Genomic DNA, 17,293 nt, shown 5'->3' on the forward strand with positions numbered 1-17,293 from the left:
GGTTTGTGTGGTGGTTCTGGTTTGTGTGATGGTGCGTGTGGTGGTGTGTGCAGTGGTGCTGGTGTGTGTGGTGGTTCTGGTTTGTGTGATGGTGCGTGTGGTGGTGTGTGCGGTGGTGGTGGTGCGTGTGGTGGTGTGTGGGGTGGTGCTAATGCGTGCAGTGGTGCGTGGTGTTCATGGGGAGCAAGGGAGGCAGGCCCTGGGGGGGGGGCGGTGAGAGGAGGCTCCCCACGGAGGAGACGGCGTGCCAGGGCCGCGGGAAGGGCGTGCCTGGTGTGTGAGGGACAGCGCGGAGGGCGGGGGGTGGATGGAGCAGAACTGGACGCGGAATCGCCCTGGTTTCCACCCACATTTGACCTGAAGTCCAGCCTTCGGAGGAACCTGGAGACGCCGTGGCTGTAGAGGCCCGCGCTCTCCCTCCGCGGAGGGCACTCCTTAGGGCGAACCTCAGAAGCACCGGCCCTCAGGCTGGCTTCACGCCGGGGCTGCACAGTCGCCTTCAGGTGGTGCTTGACCCGAACTGCTGCGTGTGGCCACGTGCTGCGTGACACCCACGCCCGTCCACGGAGGGCGGTCGTCCGTGCTCCCGCCCGGAGAGCGGCTAGTTTGCACTGAACGCTTGTCTGTCTGGGTCAAGCATCACCTTAGATCAGTGGTCCTCAACCTTCCTAATGCCGCGGCCCTTTAATACACTTCCTCACATTGTGGTGACCCCCAGCCATAAAATTATTCTCGTTGCTACTTCATAACTGTGATTTTGCTACTGTTATGAGTCGTAATGTAAATATCTGTGTTTTCCGATGGTCTTAAGCGACCCTGCTAGCGGTTCTCAACCTGTGGGTCGCGGCATTAGAAAGGTTGAGAACCACTGCCTTAGCGGGACCCGTTTAGGGACAGGGTGGGAGAGTGGTTTGGGGGCAGTGGGAGTGGTGGGGGCGCACACGGCTCGCTCATCGCAGTGTTGACTCTCGTGGGGAGCGTGCCTCTTAGTCGCCATCAGCAGAGCCCTGCTCCCTGCACCCACGGAGCGTTGTTGCGTGTAGTTTACACGGAGTCCAGCCGGGGCTCCCTCCCCTCGAGCTGTTACTCTGATGCGGAAGGGAGGTGTCCCTCTGCCCGAGTCACTGTGACCTGATCTGGGGAACAGTTGGGTGGATTATGTCATTAATTGTGGTGCGTTTATCCCGAATGAATCAGTGTGGTCTCACCACGGAGCGTAGCACCCCGAGTGAGGCGGGAGGGGCGTCTGTGCATGAGCCGCAGGGCCCGGGGGGTGGTGTCCGGGTGGTGGTGTCCGGGGGGTGGTGTCCGCGGGGCCCAGGGGGCCTGTGGGGAGGTGCCCGGGGGGTGGTGTCCAGAGGGCCCGGGGGTGGTGTGGGGGGGGTGTGGTGTCCGCGGGGCCCGGGGGGTGGTGTCCAGGGCGGGGGTGTCCGTGTCCGCGGGGCCCGTTGGTTATGAACCTCTGGTTTGTGCAGACTTCCAGGTGGAGCTTCTTTTGGACAAACTGAAGCAAAAGGGAGCAGTTCGCCGAGCGCTGTTTCTCCACAACAGGTCCCCGGGCCACCCCAAGAACATGACCGTGCCCAGGGGGGGCCGGATGCAGTGCGAGGAGCTGGTGGCGTACCTGCGGGTGAGGCCCTTCTCCTCCGCCGTCCTTTCTCCTCCTGCGGGTTTCTCCTCGTCCGGGCGCTTTTCTCACGCCGGGCGTTGTCGTGCGCTAAGCCCACAGGAAGGTGCCGTGAGGAATTTGGCTCTTTAAAGCGCCCGACCGCGCAGCGGCCTCCTCCTCCTGGGAGACCGCGCGCTCCCCAGCGCCTTCCCCGGCACAGGCTGGGCGCGGGGCCCGCCCCCTGAGGGCATGGGCGGCTTTACAGCCTCCCTCAGGAAACAGGAAACTCTTACGTGAACAACCTAACGGGACACTTATAGATGCTGGAACAAGAACAGCCAGCAAAGCCCGAGTGCGCAGGAGAAAGGAAATAGTGAAGATCGGAGCAGAAAGGAACGAAACTGAAAAACACGCACAAGCCCAGCCCGTGTGGCTCGGTGTCTGAGCGTCCACGCGGGCACCGGGCGGGGGCGGGGGGGGGGGGGAAGTTCGATTGCCGGTCAGGGCACAGGCCCGGGTTGTGGGCACGATCCCCCGTGGGGGGCGTGCAGGAGGCAGCCCATCAATGCTTCTCACCATGGATGTTGTATCTCTCTCCCTCTCTTTCCAAAATAAAAATAAAAATAAAAGAAACCCTAAAGGTTCCACCAGAAACTACCAGAACTGACAGATGAATTCAGTTAAAGCCACAGGATACAAAATAGTACCCAGAAATCAGCTGCATTTTTATACATTAATAATAGACGATCAGAAAGGGAAACTAAGAGGGCAGTCTCATTTACAATTGCACCCAAAAACCCACAACAACCTGGAATAAATCTAACCAAGGATGTAAAATCCTGTATCAGAAAATGGTAAGACACGAAAGAAAGAAAGTGGGGAAGACACAAACACGGGGACGCATACACGGTGGCCATGAGAACGAACGGGGCCAGTGGCGGGATGGAGAAGGCGTCTGGCTACGGATCCGAGGATCCCAACCAGAGTGTTGGACGGAAGGAGGCAAATCAGAATATGTATGGCCTAAGTTTTAAATAGACAGGAAGAGCAAGCTCAGGACCATGCTGTTCAGAGACACGTACACGGTAACACACGGCGGCAGGCGAGCACAGGGATGGGGCCTTAGCTCAGGACGGGGGTCACGGGGAAGGCAGAGGGATGAGGCGCTGCAGAGAGGACCACGGGGGTAGCTGACCGATGGCAGTAACGTTCCGGTTACAGTATTGGGCGTGTGTTTTTAGAAAATACGTTCTTATTTATTTTAGAGAGAGGAAGGCGAGGGATAGAGAGGAACATCAATGAGAGAGAAACATCACTGATCGGCTGCCTCCTGCAGGCCCCACACGGGGAATTGAGCCCGCAGCCCGGGCCTGTGCCCTGACCGGGAATCGGACCAGTGACTTCTTGGCCCGTAGGTCGACGCTCAACCACTGAGCCACACGGGCCAGGGTGGGCGTGTTGAGTGCTTGTTTTATTAACACGCTTCGTATGTTTTTGTGTGAATCCAGTAATTACGTTATAATGATAAATTGATTGTGTCCTCAGTGAATAGTCGTCTTTTTGGATGTTTTCTTCTTTGATAAGCACCCGTTTACAGAGGGTTTGGGTGGAATCGGACCGCGATGAGCCGCACAGCGGCTGTGTGTTCTGCTCTTACGGTCTCTCCGGGGAGTGTGGCGTCCTCATTAACACGCGGCTTCCCTGTTTCTAGGATGAATCTGAGTTTAGAGACAAGCTCACTCCGATCACCGTTTTCATGGAGTACCGGCTGGACTACCGAACGGCGGCCGACGCCACGGGCCTGCGGCCCGTCCTCAACCAGTTCACGCCCGCCAACCTCAGTCGGCAGGTACTGCGCCTTCTCAGCTCATCCCGAGTCGTGCACGTTAATTTCCTGATGGTCTTGCTGTTCCTGTTTTAAATTAGCACAAGGGATTGCTTTGATAACCTTGGGATTTTAGTCAAAGAAGTAAAAGGGGAAGGACTCGAGTTAGAGACACTGAAAGCCACTTGGAACTCAGATACGGAGAGAAAGGTGGGCTCACATGAAACAGTTAAATAATTCAAGGAAAACAAAACGCCAATTTACGTGGTATTTTAATATTTTGCTAAACAAGTTTAATATCTGTTTTATCTTTGATTTAATTTAAAAAATACACACACACACACACATATATGTGTATAGTACTTTTCATAAAACCAAATAAACCAATAAAACGTCATACAGGCTATATTACAATATTTTTAGAAAACGTTATGTAAAACCCATGTATTCAGATATTATGATTGCATTTCCTATTTCTTCCTCTTTTTATTGCATGTTCATATTTTTAGGTTAATATTTCTTCTTTTATAGGATTCTTTACCCTGCATTTTGGTTGTTATTTCTTCTTTGTCTAACACTCTAACATCTCAAATACTCTTTTTTTTAAAAAATATGTTTTTATTGATTTCAGAAAGGGAGAGGGAGAAAGAGATAGAAACATCCATGATGAGAGAGAATCATGGGTCGGCTGCCTCCTGCACGCCCCACACTGGGCATGGAGCCTGCAGCCCGGCCATGTGCCCTGACGGGGGATCGAGCCGTGACCTCCTGGTCCGTAGTTTGAGGCTCAATCCCGAGCCACGCCGGCCTGGCTGAGCCCTCATTTTTGACGGTCACTTCCTCTTCTGTGTGACACGTCATTCCACAATCGTCACAGCTCGCCTGGCGATGGCGCGGACAGCGTCCACACGGTCGTCTTATGTCCGCGTCCTTCCCTTCCGTGCCATTCCTGGCCGTTCGCGGACCCGTGTAAAGGAAGCAGCCACGAGTCCTGTCTGTCAGCCTGCGAAGAAGTTGACGAATCCATGTACCATGTATATATGTGTGCACATGCGTGTTCACGCGCTTCACGTGTAGTTTGACGTGCCCTGCGGGTGTGACCGCACCGCTCTCCCTCCGAGCAGGAGACGGACACGCCCCTCTCTCCTAGGCTCACATTCTCCTGGACTGCGGCGAGGACAACGTGTGCAAACCCAAGCTGGAGGTCTCCGTGGACAGGTGAGCCGGTCTGCCCGCGACAGGCACAGGGCGGCAGAGGGGAGCCCGGCCCCCACCCCAGTGGCAGTGTCTGCTGGGAACTAGTCACCTGGGAGGGGCTGCGTGATTGACGATGATGCTGAGCTGTCGGTACCGAGCGTCAGTGCAGCGGGCGGGCGCCGGGTTCTCGCTAGCTGTGTGGGCCACGGGCCTGGTCCCACCCCGCTGGGTCGTGTGAGAGGGCCACCGCGTCCTCTTTCGGCGCCTTTCATCATTGGCCTCCTCCTGACGGGAGGAATCCCGTCACGTTTGCACGAGACCTAAACCACAAAGCGTTCTTGTGAGAATCGGGACAAATGAGCAGTTCGGTTTTTTCCTGAAATCAGAGGCTTAGTCAGTGCGCTCAGGAGACGTAAAATGACGTCCGCGATGGCCGTGCGCGGCGGGGACGTGTCGGCACTGTTCGCTCCGACGTGTGGGCTCTGCGCCGCCTGCCGGGTCCGCTTCCTGTTGAGCGGGGCCGTCGTGTAAACCCCGGGACGCTGGAAGGGTGTCTCCTGTCCCGTGGACGGCCGTGCCACGCCGCCCCACGCAGCCTGTCTGACGGCCGGGCCTGTGCTGCCCGCAGAGACCAGAAGAAGATCTACATCGGGGACGACAACCCGCTGACCCTGATGGTGACGGCGCAGAACCAGGGCGAAGGCGCCTACGAGGCGGAGCTCACCGTGGCCCTGCCCCCGCAGGCAGACTTCATTGGCGTCGTCCGCAACAGCGAGGTAAGCGCGGCCTCCGGGACCCAGGCTCCCCAAGTCTCCGTGCCCCCGGGAGCTCCCCGTGCAGTGCGTGCCCGCCCAGCCCGCCCCCCGAGGCTGCACGGCCCGCCCAGCCCGCCCCCCGAGGCTGCACGGCCCGCCCAGCCCGCCCCCCGAGGCTGCACGGCCAGCCAGCGTGCCTGTCCCCGTCCCCTGGCCGCTCCTGCCCTGCGTCGGGCTCTGGCAGGGCGCGGTGAGCACGGCCCGCCGAGGGCCCGGAGCCAGTCGGCAGAGGGTGCCCCGGCCTGGCCTTCGGACTCGGCTGTCAGGGGCCGGGGTTCCGTGTCTGCGTCCGGGACCGGCCAGAAGGGCTTCCGCTCGGGTGTGGCCGCTGGCACGCCTGGCCTCTGCCGGACCCGCCCGTGTGCGCCGATGGTGCGCGTGCCTGTCCAGCAGGAACGTGAATGTCCGACTGCGGGACGCTGTCTGGGGACTGTTAGTCTCCTGGTTTCTGCTTTCTCCCTTTTCCTTTTTTTGTTATTAATTTATTTTCCTTCTGATCCTGTCTCCTTGTCTGCCCCAGGCCCTGGCGAGACTTTCCTGTGCGTTTAAGACAGAAAACCAGACCCGCCAGGTGGTGTGTGACCTGGGGAACCCCATGAAGGCCGGGACCCAGGTGAGACGTTTCAGTTACACGCAAGTGTTCATCTTCTAAAGAAAGGAGCGCTTTCCCCCCCCCCTGGGGGTTTATCTACAGTAAATTTTTTAAATAAACACTTCAAAATGGTGCCTTTCAGTGGGTGTTGATTTCGAGGGCCGTGATTGGCAGGTATCGAACCACGGAGGCCCGGCCAGGGCTCACGTGTGTTTGACACCGTGTTTCGTTAACCAGTGGAGCGTGCTTTTGCTTTCTTCCTGTTTCTCAGTCTCTAGCTTCCCCGCTCACAGCTCCTTCAGTCCAGACCAGTGGTCGGCAAACTCATTAGTCAGCAGAGCCAAATATCAACAGTACAACGATTGAGATTTCTTTTAGGAGCCACATTTTTTAAACTTAAACTTTTTCTAATGCCACTTCTTCAAAATAGACTCGCCCAGGCCGTGGTATTTTGTGGAAGAGCCACACTCAAGGGGCCAAAGAGCCACATGTGGCTCGCGAGCCGCAGTTTGCCGACCACTGGTCCAGACCATTCCAGGTTGTCCCCGTGGCCGGCTCCGGCTGTGCACCGTGGGAGGCGGTTTGAAGAAAGGCCCTTTTGTGTGTCCTTTACTCGAACCCGAAGCCGGCTTCCTCCCCTCGTACCGTTCCCACCCGCAGAAGGCGGGTGCTGGGTGTGGAGCGCTGCGGGCCGGGGGGAGTCCGGGCCGGCCCTGCCCGTGTCTCCCGAGTCCACTCCTGTGCTCACGAACCGTCCACTCCTCCTGCCCCTTCCCACAAGCGCAGGGCTCGCGTCCTGCAGGCAGATCACTGTGCGTAGCTGTTTGCTTCCGTCGAAGAACAACCATTGACTTTCTCGTTTTGGGGGAGACGATGAGTATTACACGGAGGCGGGATGATCACTAAGAGCTGTTGTTCCCTCGGCCCCATATGGGTCGGCCCAGGTGTCCTGAAAGAGGTGTGCCAGGAAGACCAGGTGTAACGACGCTGATAAGACACGTCCAGGCTCTTTTTTTTTTTTTTAAACATTTTATTGAATTTTTACAGAGAGGAAGGGAGAGGGATAGAGAGCTAGAAACATCGATGAGGGAGAAACATCGATCAGCTGCCTCCTGCACACCCCCCACTGGGGATGTGCCCGCAACCAAGGTACATGCCCTTGACTGGAATCGAACCTGGGACCCTTCAGTCCGCAGGCCGACGCTCTATCCACTGAGCCACACCGGTTTCGGCGACGTCCAGGTTCTCGGCAAGCGCAGAAAGACGCGCTGAGGACGTTCTTGTTCACTGGACGTTGGGCCGTCCTAATGGGACCCGGTTTTACTGACATCGCCCTCCCTCCCCGTCAGCTCCGCGCCGGCCTCCGGTTCAGTGTGCACCAGCAGTCGGAGATGGACACGTCGGTGAAGTTCGACCTACAGATCCAGAGGTACAGCACGGCCTTCCCTCTCTTTTAGTTGAGTTTATTGGGTGACTAAAGACCACCTTTTCAGTGTATAACTGTGGAGGGAATGTTTGTTAAAAATGGTACGTAATTTAACATGCAATAGAGTAGACTGGCACTTCATTACCTGGTTATACCCTTTTAAAATCACTGTGTATATCATAAGAAGGACTCTGTCAGTTTTGAGTTTATAAAACAAAACAAACGTAAGTAAAACTTGGAATTAAATGCTAATGAAAATAATGCATTTTTAATTTCTTTGTTGCTTTTAACTTGCCCGTTTGGCGTGTCCCTGCCGTGGCCTCCCGCGGCCTCGGTGGGGACGGGGTCCGTTCGGTCCTGAGGGTGTTTTCTCCCCCAGCTCCAATCTCTTCGATAAAGTCAGTCCGGTGGTGTCGTACCGAGTGGACCTGGCCGTGCTGGCTGCTGTGGAGATCAGAGGGTCAGTGTGGTTACCGAGGGGCGTCTCGCATTCTCACGGTTTAAGCTGCTTTACCAAGTGGTTTGTGAGCCTTCACCTGGGGACATTTCCCCCCTGAGTTTGAGAGCGCGTGGAAGGGAGGGGAGCGGGGAGGGACAGAGAGACAAAGCATTGATGTGAGGGAGACACATGGATGGTCGCCTCCCACACGCACCTCGCCCGGGGCCAGGGATCCAGCCTGCAAGCCAGGTGCATGCCCTTGACTGGGATCCAACCCATGACCTCCGGGGCGCAGGGCGGGGCGCTAACCACTGACCCACACGGGCCAGGCTACCTTTTGAAAGTAAAGCCTTGGCCCCTCGCTGCTCCGGGTAGCAGGCGCAGCGCTTTTTAAAAGTTAGGTCTGGGGGAGGGTGGGAGCAAAAAAAAAAACAGTTAGGTCTGCTTTCCTTCCTTCGGGTGCAGGGCGCCCGGGAAGACGGACCGACCGTCCCTTTGATGTTCGTGGGGGGCTTTCCTTGGTCGTTTAGGGTCTCGAGTCCTGACCACGTCTTCCTCCCGATCCCCAACTGGGAGCACAAGGAGAACCCCGAGACCGAGGAGGACGTGGGGCCGGTGATCCAGCACATCTACGAGGTGCGCGGGGTGGGGGGCTTCGGTGGGTCCCTCGGGGGCGCACACGGGACCGGCGACGGCTGGAAAGACGCGTCTGCCTGCGTCCTACGGGAACTGCGCTGGCGTGACTCTGCACTGGGGGGTGTGTGTGTGTGTGTGTGTGTGTGTGTGTGTGAACGGTTCCCACGTTCGTCTCCGTGGGCCACGTCGCTTCAAGCGGCTGCAGAGCGCGGCCGGCGCCCGTGGTTGTCTGAAACCCGTGGGTGCTACTGGAGTGGGAGCTGCAGGTCCCGAGTGTTCTCACGGGGACCCTGCAGACCCGACTCCACAGGGAGATGCCCGCAGCAGAGACCCGCATCCCGTGTCTGCAGGGCGAGCAGTTGCCATGCCTCTCTCACCAACAACTTGCCCAGCTCTTCCTCTTTCTTTTTTTTTTTTTTTAAATATATTTTATTGATTTTTTTCAGAGAGGAAGGGAGAGGGACAGAGAGTTAGAAACGTCGATGAGAGAGAAACATCGACCAGCTGCCTCTTGCACACCCCCCACTGGGGATGTGCCCGCAACCAAGGTACATGCCCTTGACCGGAATCGGACCCGGGACCCTTCAGTCCGCAGGCCGACGCTCTATCCACTGAGCCAAACCGGTCAGGGCCGGTCTCTTCCTCTCGGTTCCTGTTTTTATCCTGACCTCCCCCTGAGCAGATGCCGCCTTCGGTCTCTTTCCCATAGTGACAGGCGTGTGGTGATCTGAGAGTAACTATGGAGACGCTCTGCTCCACTCTTGTTGCTGCGGCTCCTGCAGGCGGGAGGGGGAGGGGTGGAGGGGGAGGACTGGAGGGGGAGGGCGGGAGGGGAGGGCAGCGGGTGGCGCGTGGCGGACCGAGGCTCCGTCTTCTGCCCCCGCAGCTGAGGAACAACGGCCCCAGCTCGTTCAGCAAGGCCATGCTGACCCTGCAGTGGCCCCACAAGTACCGCAACAGCACGCTGCTCTACATCCTCCAGTACGACGTGGACGGGCCCATGAACTGCACGGCCGACACGGAGATCAACCCCCTGAGGATCAAGGTAGGCCCGAGGCGGCTCCTCGCCCGGCACGTTCCATCGCTTTTTCCCTAGACCCGTGGTCGGCCAACCGCGGCTCGCGAGCCACAGGCGGCTCTTTGGCCCCTTGAGTGTGGCTCTTCCACAAACTACCACGTGCGGGCGCGCACGTACAGTGCGATGGAAACTTCGTGGCCCATGCGCAGAAGTCGGTTTTCGGCTCTCAAAAGAAATTTCAGTCGTCGTACTGTTGGTATTTGGCTCTGTTGACTAATGAGTTTGCCGACCACTGCCCTAAACCGACCCAGGAAATGCATGGAATGAAACCACTGTTTTCATCCACAGCCCGTTCTGCAGACATGTTTTAGTTTATCACCAGGGCACCGAGGTGAAATGGTTTGTTTGCATAATGAGTGAGGGCTGATTCTCTGCAGTCCTGGTGCGCCATGTCTCTGGGGGGTTCAGTGACCTGGAGGTATTCTTTTTTTTAATTTTTAAAAAAATTTTATTGATTTTAGAGAAGGGAGAGGAAGAGGGAGAGAGCGATAGAAGCATCAATGATAAGAGAGAATCATTGATCAGCTGCCTCCTGCACATCCCCTACTAGGGATCAAGCCTGTAACCCAGGCAGGTGCCCTTGACCGGAATCGAACCCGGGACCCTTCAGTCCGCAGGCCGATGCTCTATCCACTGAGCCAAACCATCTAGGGCTGGAGATACTCTTTTTAAATGTGAACTGTGGGGAGAGAGGAAGTGAGAGAGATAGAGAGAGAATCACGGATGGGCTGCCCCCTGCACGCCCCACACTGGGGATGGAGCGCACAACGCAGGCCTGTGCCCGGACCGGGAATTGAACCCTGACCTCCTGGTTCGGGGGTCGGTGCCCAACCCTGAGCCACGCGGCCGGGCTCAGGAGGCAGGAAGTGACGCAGTCTGACTCTGGTCCCGTCGCACTGTGATTTGTCCCCGTGGGACACGGTGTCAGGGGGCTCTGTTGTTGCCATTTGTCTTTGGGGCGAAGACACCACGTTTCACGGCTGGGTCTCTGGATGAGGCCCTGGAAACGGCGTTTTGTGGGTTCTGTAGACTTCGGGACAGCCCTCCCCCGCCCAGCACACACGTGGCGCCCCTGAATGTGCAGGCTCCTCGGGGGCGGGGCGGGCTCGTCGGGCTCCCCTCCAGGCTGCGCAAGGGGAGGAGGTCATGGCCAGGCCCCGGCGACCTCCTCTGACACGCTCAGCACGGGTCCTCACTTCCCGTGCTTCCCGTGTGAAGTCGCGGGCTGCCCGTCACGCGTGTTCAGTCCCGTGTTCATGACCCCCGACGGTTTGTGCGACGAGGGGGGTGGGGCTGCTTTCCGTGACGCTGTGTCACCGTTGACTCTGTGACCCAGGTCTCAAGTTCGCAGCCGGCGGAGAAGAACGACAGTGTCGCCGGGCAGGGCGAGCGCGGCCACCTCGTCACCAGGCGGGACCTGGCCCAGAGCGAAGGGGGCGTCCACACGCTGGTGAGTGCGCTCCGCGGCGAGCCCTCAGACGTGGCAGGCGCGACGCTGGAAGGGACGCCGAGGCGCGTCTCCGAAGCAGCGGCCGCTGCACGTGTCCCCCTGCCACGCGGTCCTCCCTCCTCATCCTCGTCACAGGTCCCTCGTGAGAGAGACGCGGCTCCACCGTGTTGGTCTGTTCTCCGTTAACTCACCCCTTCCTTGGTCTCACCCTAATCTTGAGGCTTTAGTGCAAAACGACAGGAAGATCCCAGAGACCTCAGCAAAAACATAAGAATGATATTTGAAATTTAACAGTTCTGCATGCCCGGCCGGCGTGGCTCCGCGGTGGAGCGTCGACCTCTGAATCAGGAGGTCAAGGGCACATGCTCAGGTTGCTGGCTCGATCCCCAGTGGGGAGCGTGCAGGAAGCAGTCGATCAAGGATTCTCTCTCATCATTGATATTTCTCTCTCTCTCTCTCTCTGTCTCTCTCTCTCTCTCTCTCTCTCTGTCTCTCTTCCTTCCTCTGAAATCAGGCCTATCTAATAAAAGGGTAATATGCAAATTAACCGTCACTCCATTGCAATGGTGGCACCCAGTCCTCTCAGCCCCACTGGAGTCCCCCAGTCCGGGGGTTGGGGGCGGGGGTGGCCGCTGAGAGCAGGCAGCGTGAGCGGCCTGGCGAAACGTGATGGGCCTCTGGGCCGTGGAGAGCCTCTGGGCCGCGGAGAGCCCCTGGGCCGCGGAGAGCCCCTGGGCCGCGGGCGCGGAGAGATACTGGCGCACGGGTTCGCGCGCAGGGCTACCAGTAAGAACGTCTTTTAAAAGGTTGCAGAGGGGACAGGGTGGCCTTGTAGTTGAGACCGTGACGTCTCGTCGGCAGGGCTGCGGGGTGGCGGAGTGCTTGAAGATCGTCTGCCAGGTGGGGCGCCTGGACCGCGGGAAGAGCGCCATCCTGTACGTGAGGTCGCTGCTGTGGACCCAGACCTTCATGAACGTGAGTGCACAGGCGCGGCCGAGCAGGCGGCCGTCTCGTTTCCCAAAGAAATAGAAAGCCCGACTCTCCTGTCCCCCCGCAGACGGAGAACCAGAACCGCTCCTACTCCCTGAAGTCCTCGGCCGCCTTCAGCGTCATTGAGTTTCCCTACAGGAACCTCCCCATCGACGACATCTCCAACTCCACCCTCGTACGTCGCGGGCGTGGCGAGCGGGGCCGTGGATGGGTTCTGTTTACCTGGATAAGGGCGGCTCAGCCGTTTTAAAGTAGCGAAGAGTCGTTCGGTGGGATTATACGTTAGTTCAGTAGTTTGCTCCCTCACCCGTCCGTGGTAAAGGTAGACCTTTCTCTTCAGCCTCCTGTCCTGTGTGAGAGTCTTAGCGTTTACTGAATCTCATGGGGGACGTTTTTGGCAGTTTTTTCCCTTAAAGTCAGAAAGTTGGAAATGAACTACGAGAAGTGAAGGCATTTTGAGGGTCTTTAATTGGAGGACAGGAAATTGGGCCAACACATCACCAACTGGATCGGATTGTCTGAAACCCGTGTGGGCGGTGCCCGAAGTGGTCCTGTCGTTGGGAGTTGAGTGTGTGTGTGTGTGTGTGTGTGTGTGTGTGTGTCTGTGTCTGCTGTCGATGCCAGATGTTTCATCATAACTTCTCATACACAGGAAAAGGAAAGAATGTAAACGCCGTTAAAACAGAGCAGGCATTCAGGTAGTGGCTGAGTCGGTCGGTGAGCTGTGTTTAAGACCCAAACCTTCCTCCCCCGACAGGTCACCACGGACGTCACCTGGGGCATCCAGCCGGCGCCCATGCCGGTGCCCGTGTGGGTGATCATCTTGGCGGTTCTGGCAGGGCTGCTGCTGCTGGCGGTGCTGGTGTTTGTGATGCACCGGGTAAGGAGCGGACGTGGGGAAAGGGGGGCGGGGGGCAGGAAGAGTGGGGCAGGAGGGAAGGGAAGGAGGAGGAGGAAGAGGGAAGGGAAGGAGGAGGAGCAGGAAGAGGGAAGGAGGAAGGGAAGGAGGAGGAGGAGGGAAGGAGGAGGAGGAAGAGGAGGAGGAGGAAGAGGGAAGAAGGAAGGGAAGGAGGAGGAGGAGGAGGAGGAAGAGGGAAGAAGGAAGGGAAGGAGGAGGAGGAGGAGGAGGAGCAGGAAGAGGGAAGGAGGAGGAGGAGGAGGAGGAAGAGGGAAGGAGGAAGGGAAGGAGAAGGAGGAGGAGGAGGAGGGAAGGAGGAGGAGGAAGGGAAGGAGGAGGATGAAGAGGAGGAGGAGGAGGAGAAGGAGGAAGGGAAGGAGGACGGGTCTTTGATGATGATGACGATGCGCCATGAGCACCACCGATGATGGGAAGGAAGCGGTTTCCGGGGATGAGACGGGCACGCGGGTCCCGGAATGTGCGCCCCCCACGGCAGTAACGGTCGTGTTTCCTCGCCCGGCAGATGGGCTTCTTCAAGCGCGTGCGGCCGCCCCAGGAGGAACCCGAAAGGGAGCAGCTGCAGCCGCAGGAAAACGGCGAGGGGAACTCGGAGACCTAACGGCGTGCGAGCTGCGCAGCCCCCGGCCGGGGGTGGCCGGGTCGTCACCGCCTGGTGCCCTCCGCGAGGACAGTCCCCGGACTGAGAGCGACGGCCGTCCGCTTCTCGCCGTCAGTACGTTGGCGTGTGCGCCCAGGTGTCTAAATAACGCAGTTTCACGTGATGGTTCGCCCGTGTGCACGAGACCGGTCGCCAGCGACTCTCCCTTCCTGTAACACGGTACCTCCTCCCGCAGGATGTCCCTGGGGGGGGTGTTGGGGTTCGTTGTCTGTGGTTGTTGCTCTAGAGCAATTCCTGCCTGGACCTGAGCTTCCACGTCGTTTGCACAGAGACTTCATGTTCACACACGTTACACTACAGGCGAGTTTTCAGCTACTAAAGACTTTACAACTCTGTGAACTTGGGTTTTAATATCACCTACGTCTATGACCTACATCAGAATTCTTTCCTGGAATAGTAGATAGGTATAGTAGTTTGACTTCCTATGAAATTCGGGTACGTGTTGTTAATTTTTTATTTATATGTAATCCCCAGTCCATTGTATTACATTTTAATTATTTAAGCGTAAGCGGTATTTCCCATCCTTGACGTCAACCTGTGCTAGAAATTCGTCCTTAAATCAGAAACACCTCTTGAGTAGCAGCTCGATTTCAGCGGAGCCTCATGATGCTTAAATCCACGTGGAGCTGGAAATCATTTGTTCCATTGTATTAGCCTGGCCATTTATAATGCAAAAAAAAAAGCATTTTAATTTACAAACCACGTTTGTAGTTCTTCGATAGAGTTGCTTATCCATAGTATGTTCTTAGATTAGATGGAGTGCTTAGTTGGGATTAATTTATTTTCCTGCTGTGCGTGTACTTTTTCTTATATGTCCCAAACTGTTACTGAGAAAGGTCAAGGTCAGGGAGGAGTCATCACACCGATAGGACCCTGCACCAGCCTCGCCGCACGGGGAGGCTGGCGCGGAGAGTCTCCCGGCAGCAATAGGGCGAGGCCGCGTCCCCGCCGTGACCGCCTTCGGAGCAAGGTGTGAGGTGTGAAACCAGTCCCAGCTCGCTCTCAGAGTCATTTTTAAAAGGTACTTTTATAAGCCATTCAGGTTCCTGGGAAGATTTTGAAACTTCCTCAGGTTTATTACCGTAAATTACTTTTCTAGGGATTTTTTATAAAAGCTGCACGGAGTGCTCTCTGCCCGCAGGGCGGTGCGTCCGGAGGCGCGTGGGACTCGCTCGCGGCTCCCAGAGTCCGGCTGGCGATGGCGCTCACGGCTGTTTTGTGCAATTGCATCACGTTCTGCACTAAAAATCGAGGGCTCAGCGGTGTTTTCACTGCTGTCTTCGTTAGGCAGTGATAAGCATCTCCCTTAAATAACTGACTTTTTCTGTTTTAAAGACAGCTGGGATTTATCCTGCCATGACTTGTGTGATCATGCCCCACGCAGCCATGCACGGGAGGCACGTGTGGGTGAGTTACACGGGATGGGACGTGACAGGACCCCGGAGTTAGCTTCAGCGCATTTAAAAGTGAATAGCTTTGGTAGGATAGGTTTCATTAGTAGCTCAAGAGAGCTTAGTCACCTGCAGTTAGTACTTTTATTACCAACAAATTTAATGTTTTTAAAGAAAAAAAACCATGTTTATCCTGGGGCCTGCGCTCTGTGACGCCTTCCCCCGTGTTCCCACGCACCGACCGTCATTCCCGAAATGACGTGTTGGGCAGAGATTCCCTCTGTCGAGCCAAGTTCGCATTTCCTTTGGCGCAGCCTGTGCCTCTGCGGCCTCTGTGCCGAGGTCCGGTCTGTATCGGAGATCGAAGGCTGCCTCGATGGAACCTAACGCGACGTGTCAGATCGCCTTTGTGAACTGTGGTCTGAGGCAGGAGCATTGTCTAAAAATGAGAATTTATAAATTATCTCTAAAAAACACGGTAGACGTCTAATTGAAGAGCCTACTCGTGGAGGAACATGTTTGGATTCTTCCCTGAAAGTAGCATGTCAATATATTTGGTTAAAATGTAAACAAAACAAAACCCTATGAAAACGATTTTAATTTTCAACTATTTTAATTGCTATTGCGTTATTTATTGAGAATGAAAATCCAGTTTGAGCACACAGTTCTTGTAATCTGATTCAGTTTAAGAACACGTGGGTGAGGTACATAATGTGTAAAGCATTTGTTATTGGTAAGAAATACTGATATTGTTGATTTCTTATATAGGCATTTGTTTGAGAGACATTCTTTCCCTTTACCTTTCTCTTGAGATTATGATAATAATTCTGATTGAGTTCTTAATTCTGACGTGTACAACAATAAAAAAAATCCGTGCCACAATTATACCTGCGTTATGAAACTATTACTCGTGGTAAGTTCTCGTTCATGCTTTTATGTAAAGAGAACACGTAAGAAGAGAGACTGCTGGCTTCTTAAGAGGCGGTGGAGGGTCTTTGCAGCGAACCCTGACCCTGGGGGAGGCTTTCTGTGGGTAAGCCGCGTGGCGAGCTCAGCGGGGTCATAGGGCACACGCTCGGGAGGCGGCAGGCGCTCCTTGGCAGGGGCAGCGCCGGCCCGGTGAGGACCAAGCCGCCCGGGTCCCTGGCCTGGCTCTGCCGCCTGCTTGTCGGTGGTGGTTTGATAAATAAGAAAAAACATAAAACTGGAAGACGGACTATAGGGTCAGACGTGGCGAAGGAAATGACTTACCCCTCCGCGTCCTGGCGCGTCTCCCCGGTCACGGGCTGGGAGGCCGGCTGCAGGGAGGGAGGGACATGCTGGCTTCTCACTGTGAGTCCTGGTACGTGAGGGCTTTCCCGGGAGGGTCCCGAGCCTCGCGTCCCCGCGTACCCCGGCCCAGAGGGTCCCCCGGCAGCAGAGGCTCAGGAACCCCAGGCTGAATGGAGGCGGGTTAGTGCTTGCTTATCAGGAAGGCGAGTCTGCGGGGCACACAGAGGGTCCCTCGGGATGGTCCCTCCCGCATGTTCCTGCGGCTGGACACGGCCCCTCCTGGGTCTGGAACTCGGGAATCTCCTGGCCGTCGGGGCCGTCTGCAGCCCGAGGAGCCGTCTCCTTTGGTTCGCTCCGTGAGCACCGGGGCGCGGCCAGCGCGTTCTAACCCTGCGATGCCCACCTGCTCTGGCTGGGGACGGGCACGGAGTTCCGGTGCCCGGTTGTAACGAGTGACCGACCGCCCGATGACCGAGCCGCAGGCGCCACTTCTGTGGACGGACTGTTCCCTTCCGGGACGGTTCATTTTCTCACTCACACGGGCGAGCAGGGGTGACGTGGGAAGGGCCGCCTCCGGGCCCTGGCCCCCCTCCTGCCTGAGTTCTGGAGGTGCTGGTGATGGACGGGGGCAGCAGAGAGGGTGTTACAGACCAACACTCAGCCGCCCGCAGCCCAGGGGCAGGAGGACGAAATGAAGGGCCTCGGTGAGCCAGGGAGCTCTCACCAGGTACAAGGGAGTCTGGGGAGAGAGAATGGGCCGGACCACACACTGAAAGGCAGCCCGGCCGGCGGGGCTCGGGGGCCGAGCATCGACCTGTGAACCAGGAGGTCAGGGTTCAATTCCCGGTCAGGGCACAGGCCCGGGTTGCGGGCTCCATCCCCAGTGCGGGGGAGAGGGGAAGGGGGAGGGGGCGTGCAGGAAGCAGCCGATCCATGAGTCTCATCATTGATGGCTCGAATTGGTGTTTTTATCACTCTATACCTCTCCCTTCCTCT

General features: G+C 57.0%; 1 protein-coding gene across 1 annotated transcript in view; it reads left to right on the plus strand.

Annotated features, from left to right (window-relative positions):
* ITGAV (integrin subunit alpha V) overlaps positions 1-15,910 on the plus strand; it is a 52,993-nt gene extending 37,083 nt beyond the window's left edge. Inside the window, exons 17-30 of the mRNA XM_079781934.1 lie at positions 1,476-1,630; positions 3,321-3,458; positions 4,585-4,652; positions 5,260-5,407; positions 5,967-6,059; positions 7,388-7,467; positions 7,844-7,924; positions 8,434-8,539; positions 9,426-9,584; positions 10,954-11,067; positions 11,929-12,042; positions 12,125-12,232; positions 12,815-12,937; positions 13,479-15,910. Coding sequence (XP_079638060.1) covers positions 1,476-1,630; positions 3,321-3,458; positions 4,585-4,652; positions 5,260-5,407; positions 5,967-6,059; positions 7,388-7,467; positions 7,844-7,924; positions 8,434-8,539; positions 9,426-9,584; positions 10,954-11,067; positions 11,929-12,042; positions 12,125-12,232; positions 12,815-12,937; positions 13,479-13,574 — 1,583 coding nt within the window. The 3' untranslated portion in view covers positions 13,575-15,910. The remainder of the gene's footprint in view (positions 1-1,475; positions 1,631-3,320; positions 3,459-4,584; positions 4,653-5,259; positions 5,408-5,966; positions 6,060-7,387; positions 7,468-7,843; positions 7,925-8,433; positions 8,540-9,425; positions 9,585-10,953; positions 11,068-11,928; positions 12,043-12,124; positions 12,233-12,814; positions 12,938-13,478) is intronic.
* The last annotated feature ends 1,383 nt before the right edge of the window (positions 15,911-17,293 follow it).

This window comes from Cnephaeus nilssonii (genome assembly GCF_951640355.1).
Source record: "Cnephaeus nilssonii genome assembly, chromosome: 10".
Lineage (NCBI taxonomy): Eukaryota > Metazoa > Chordata > Mammalia > Chiroptera > Vespertilionidae > Cnephaeus > Cnephaeus nilssonii.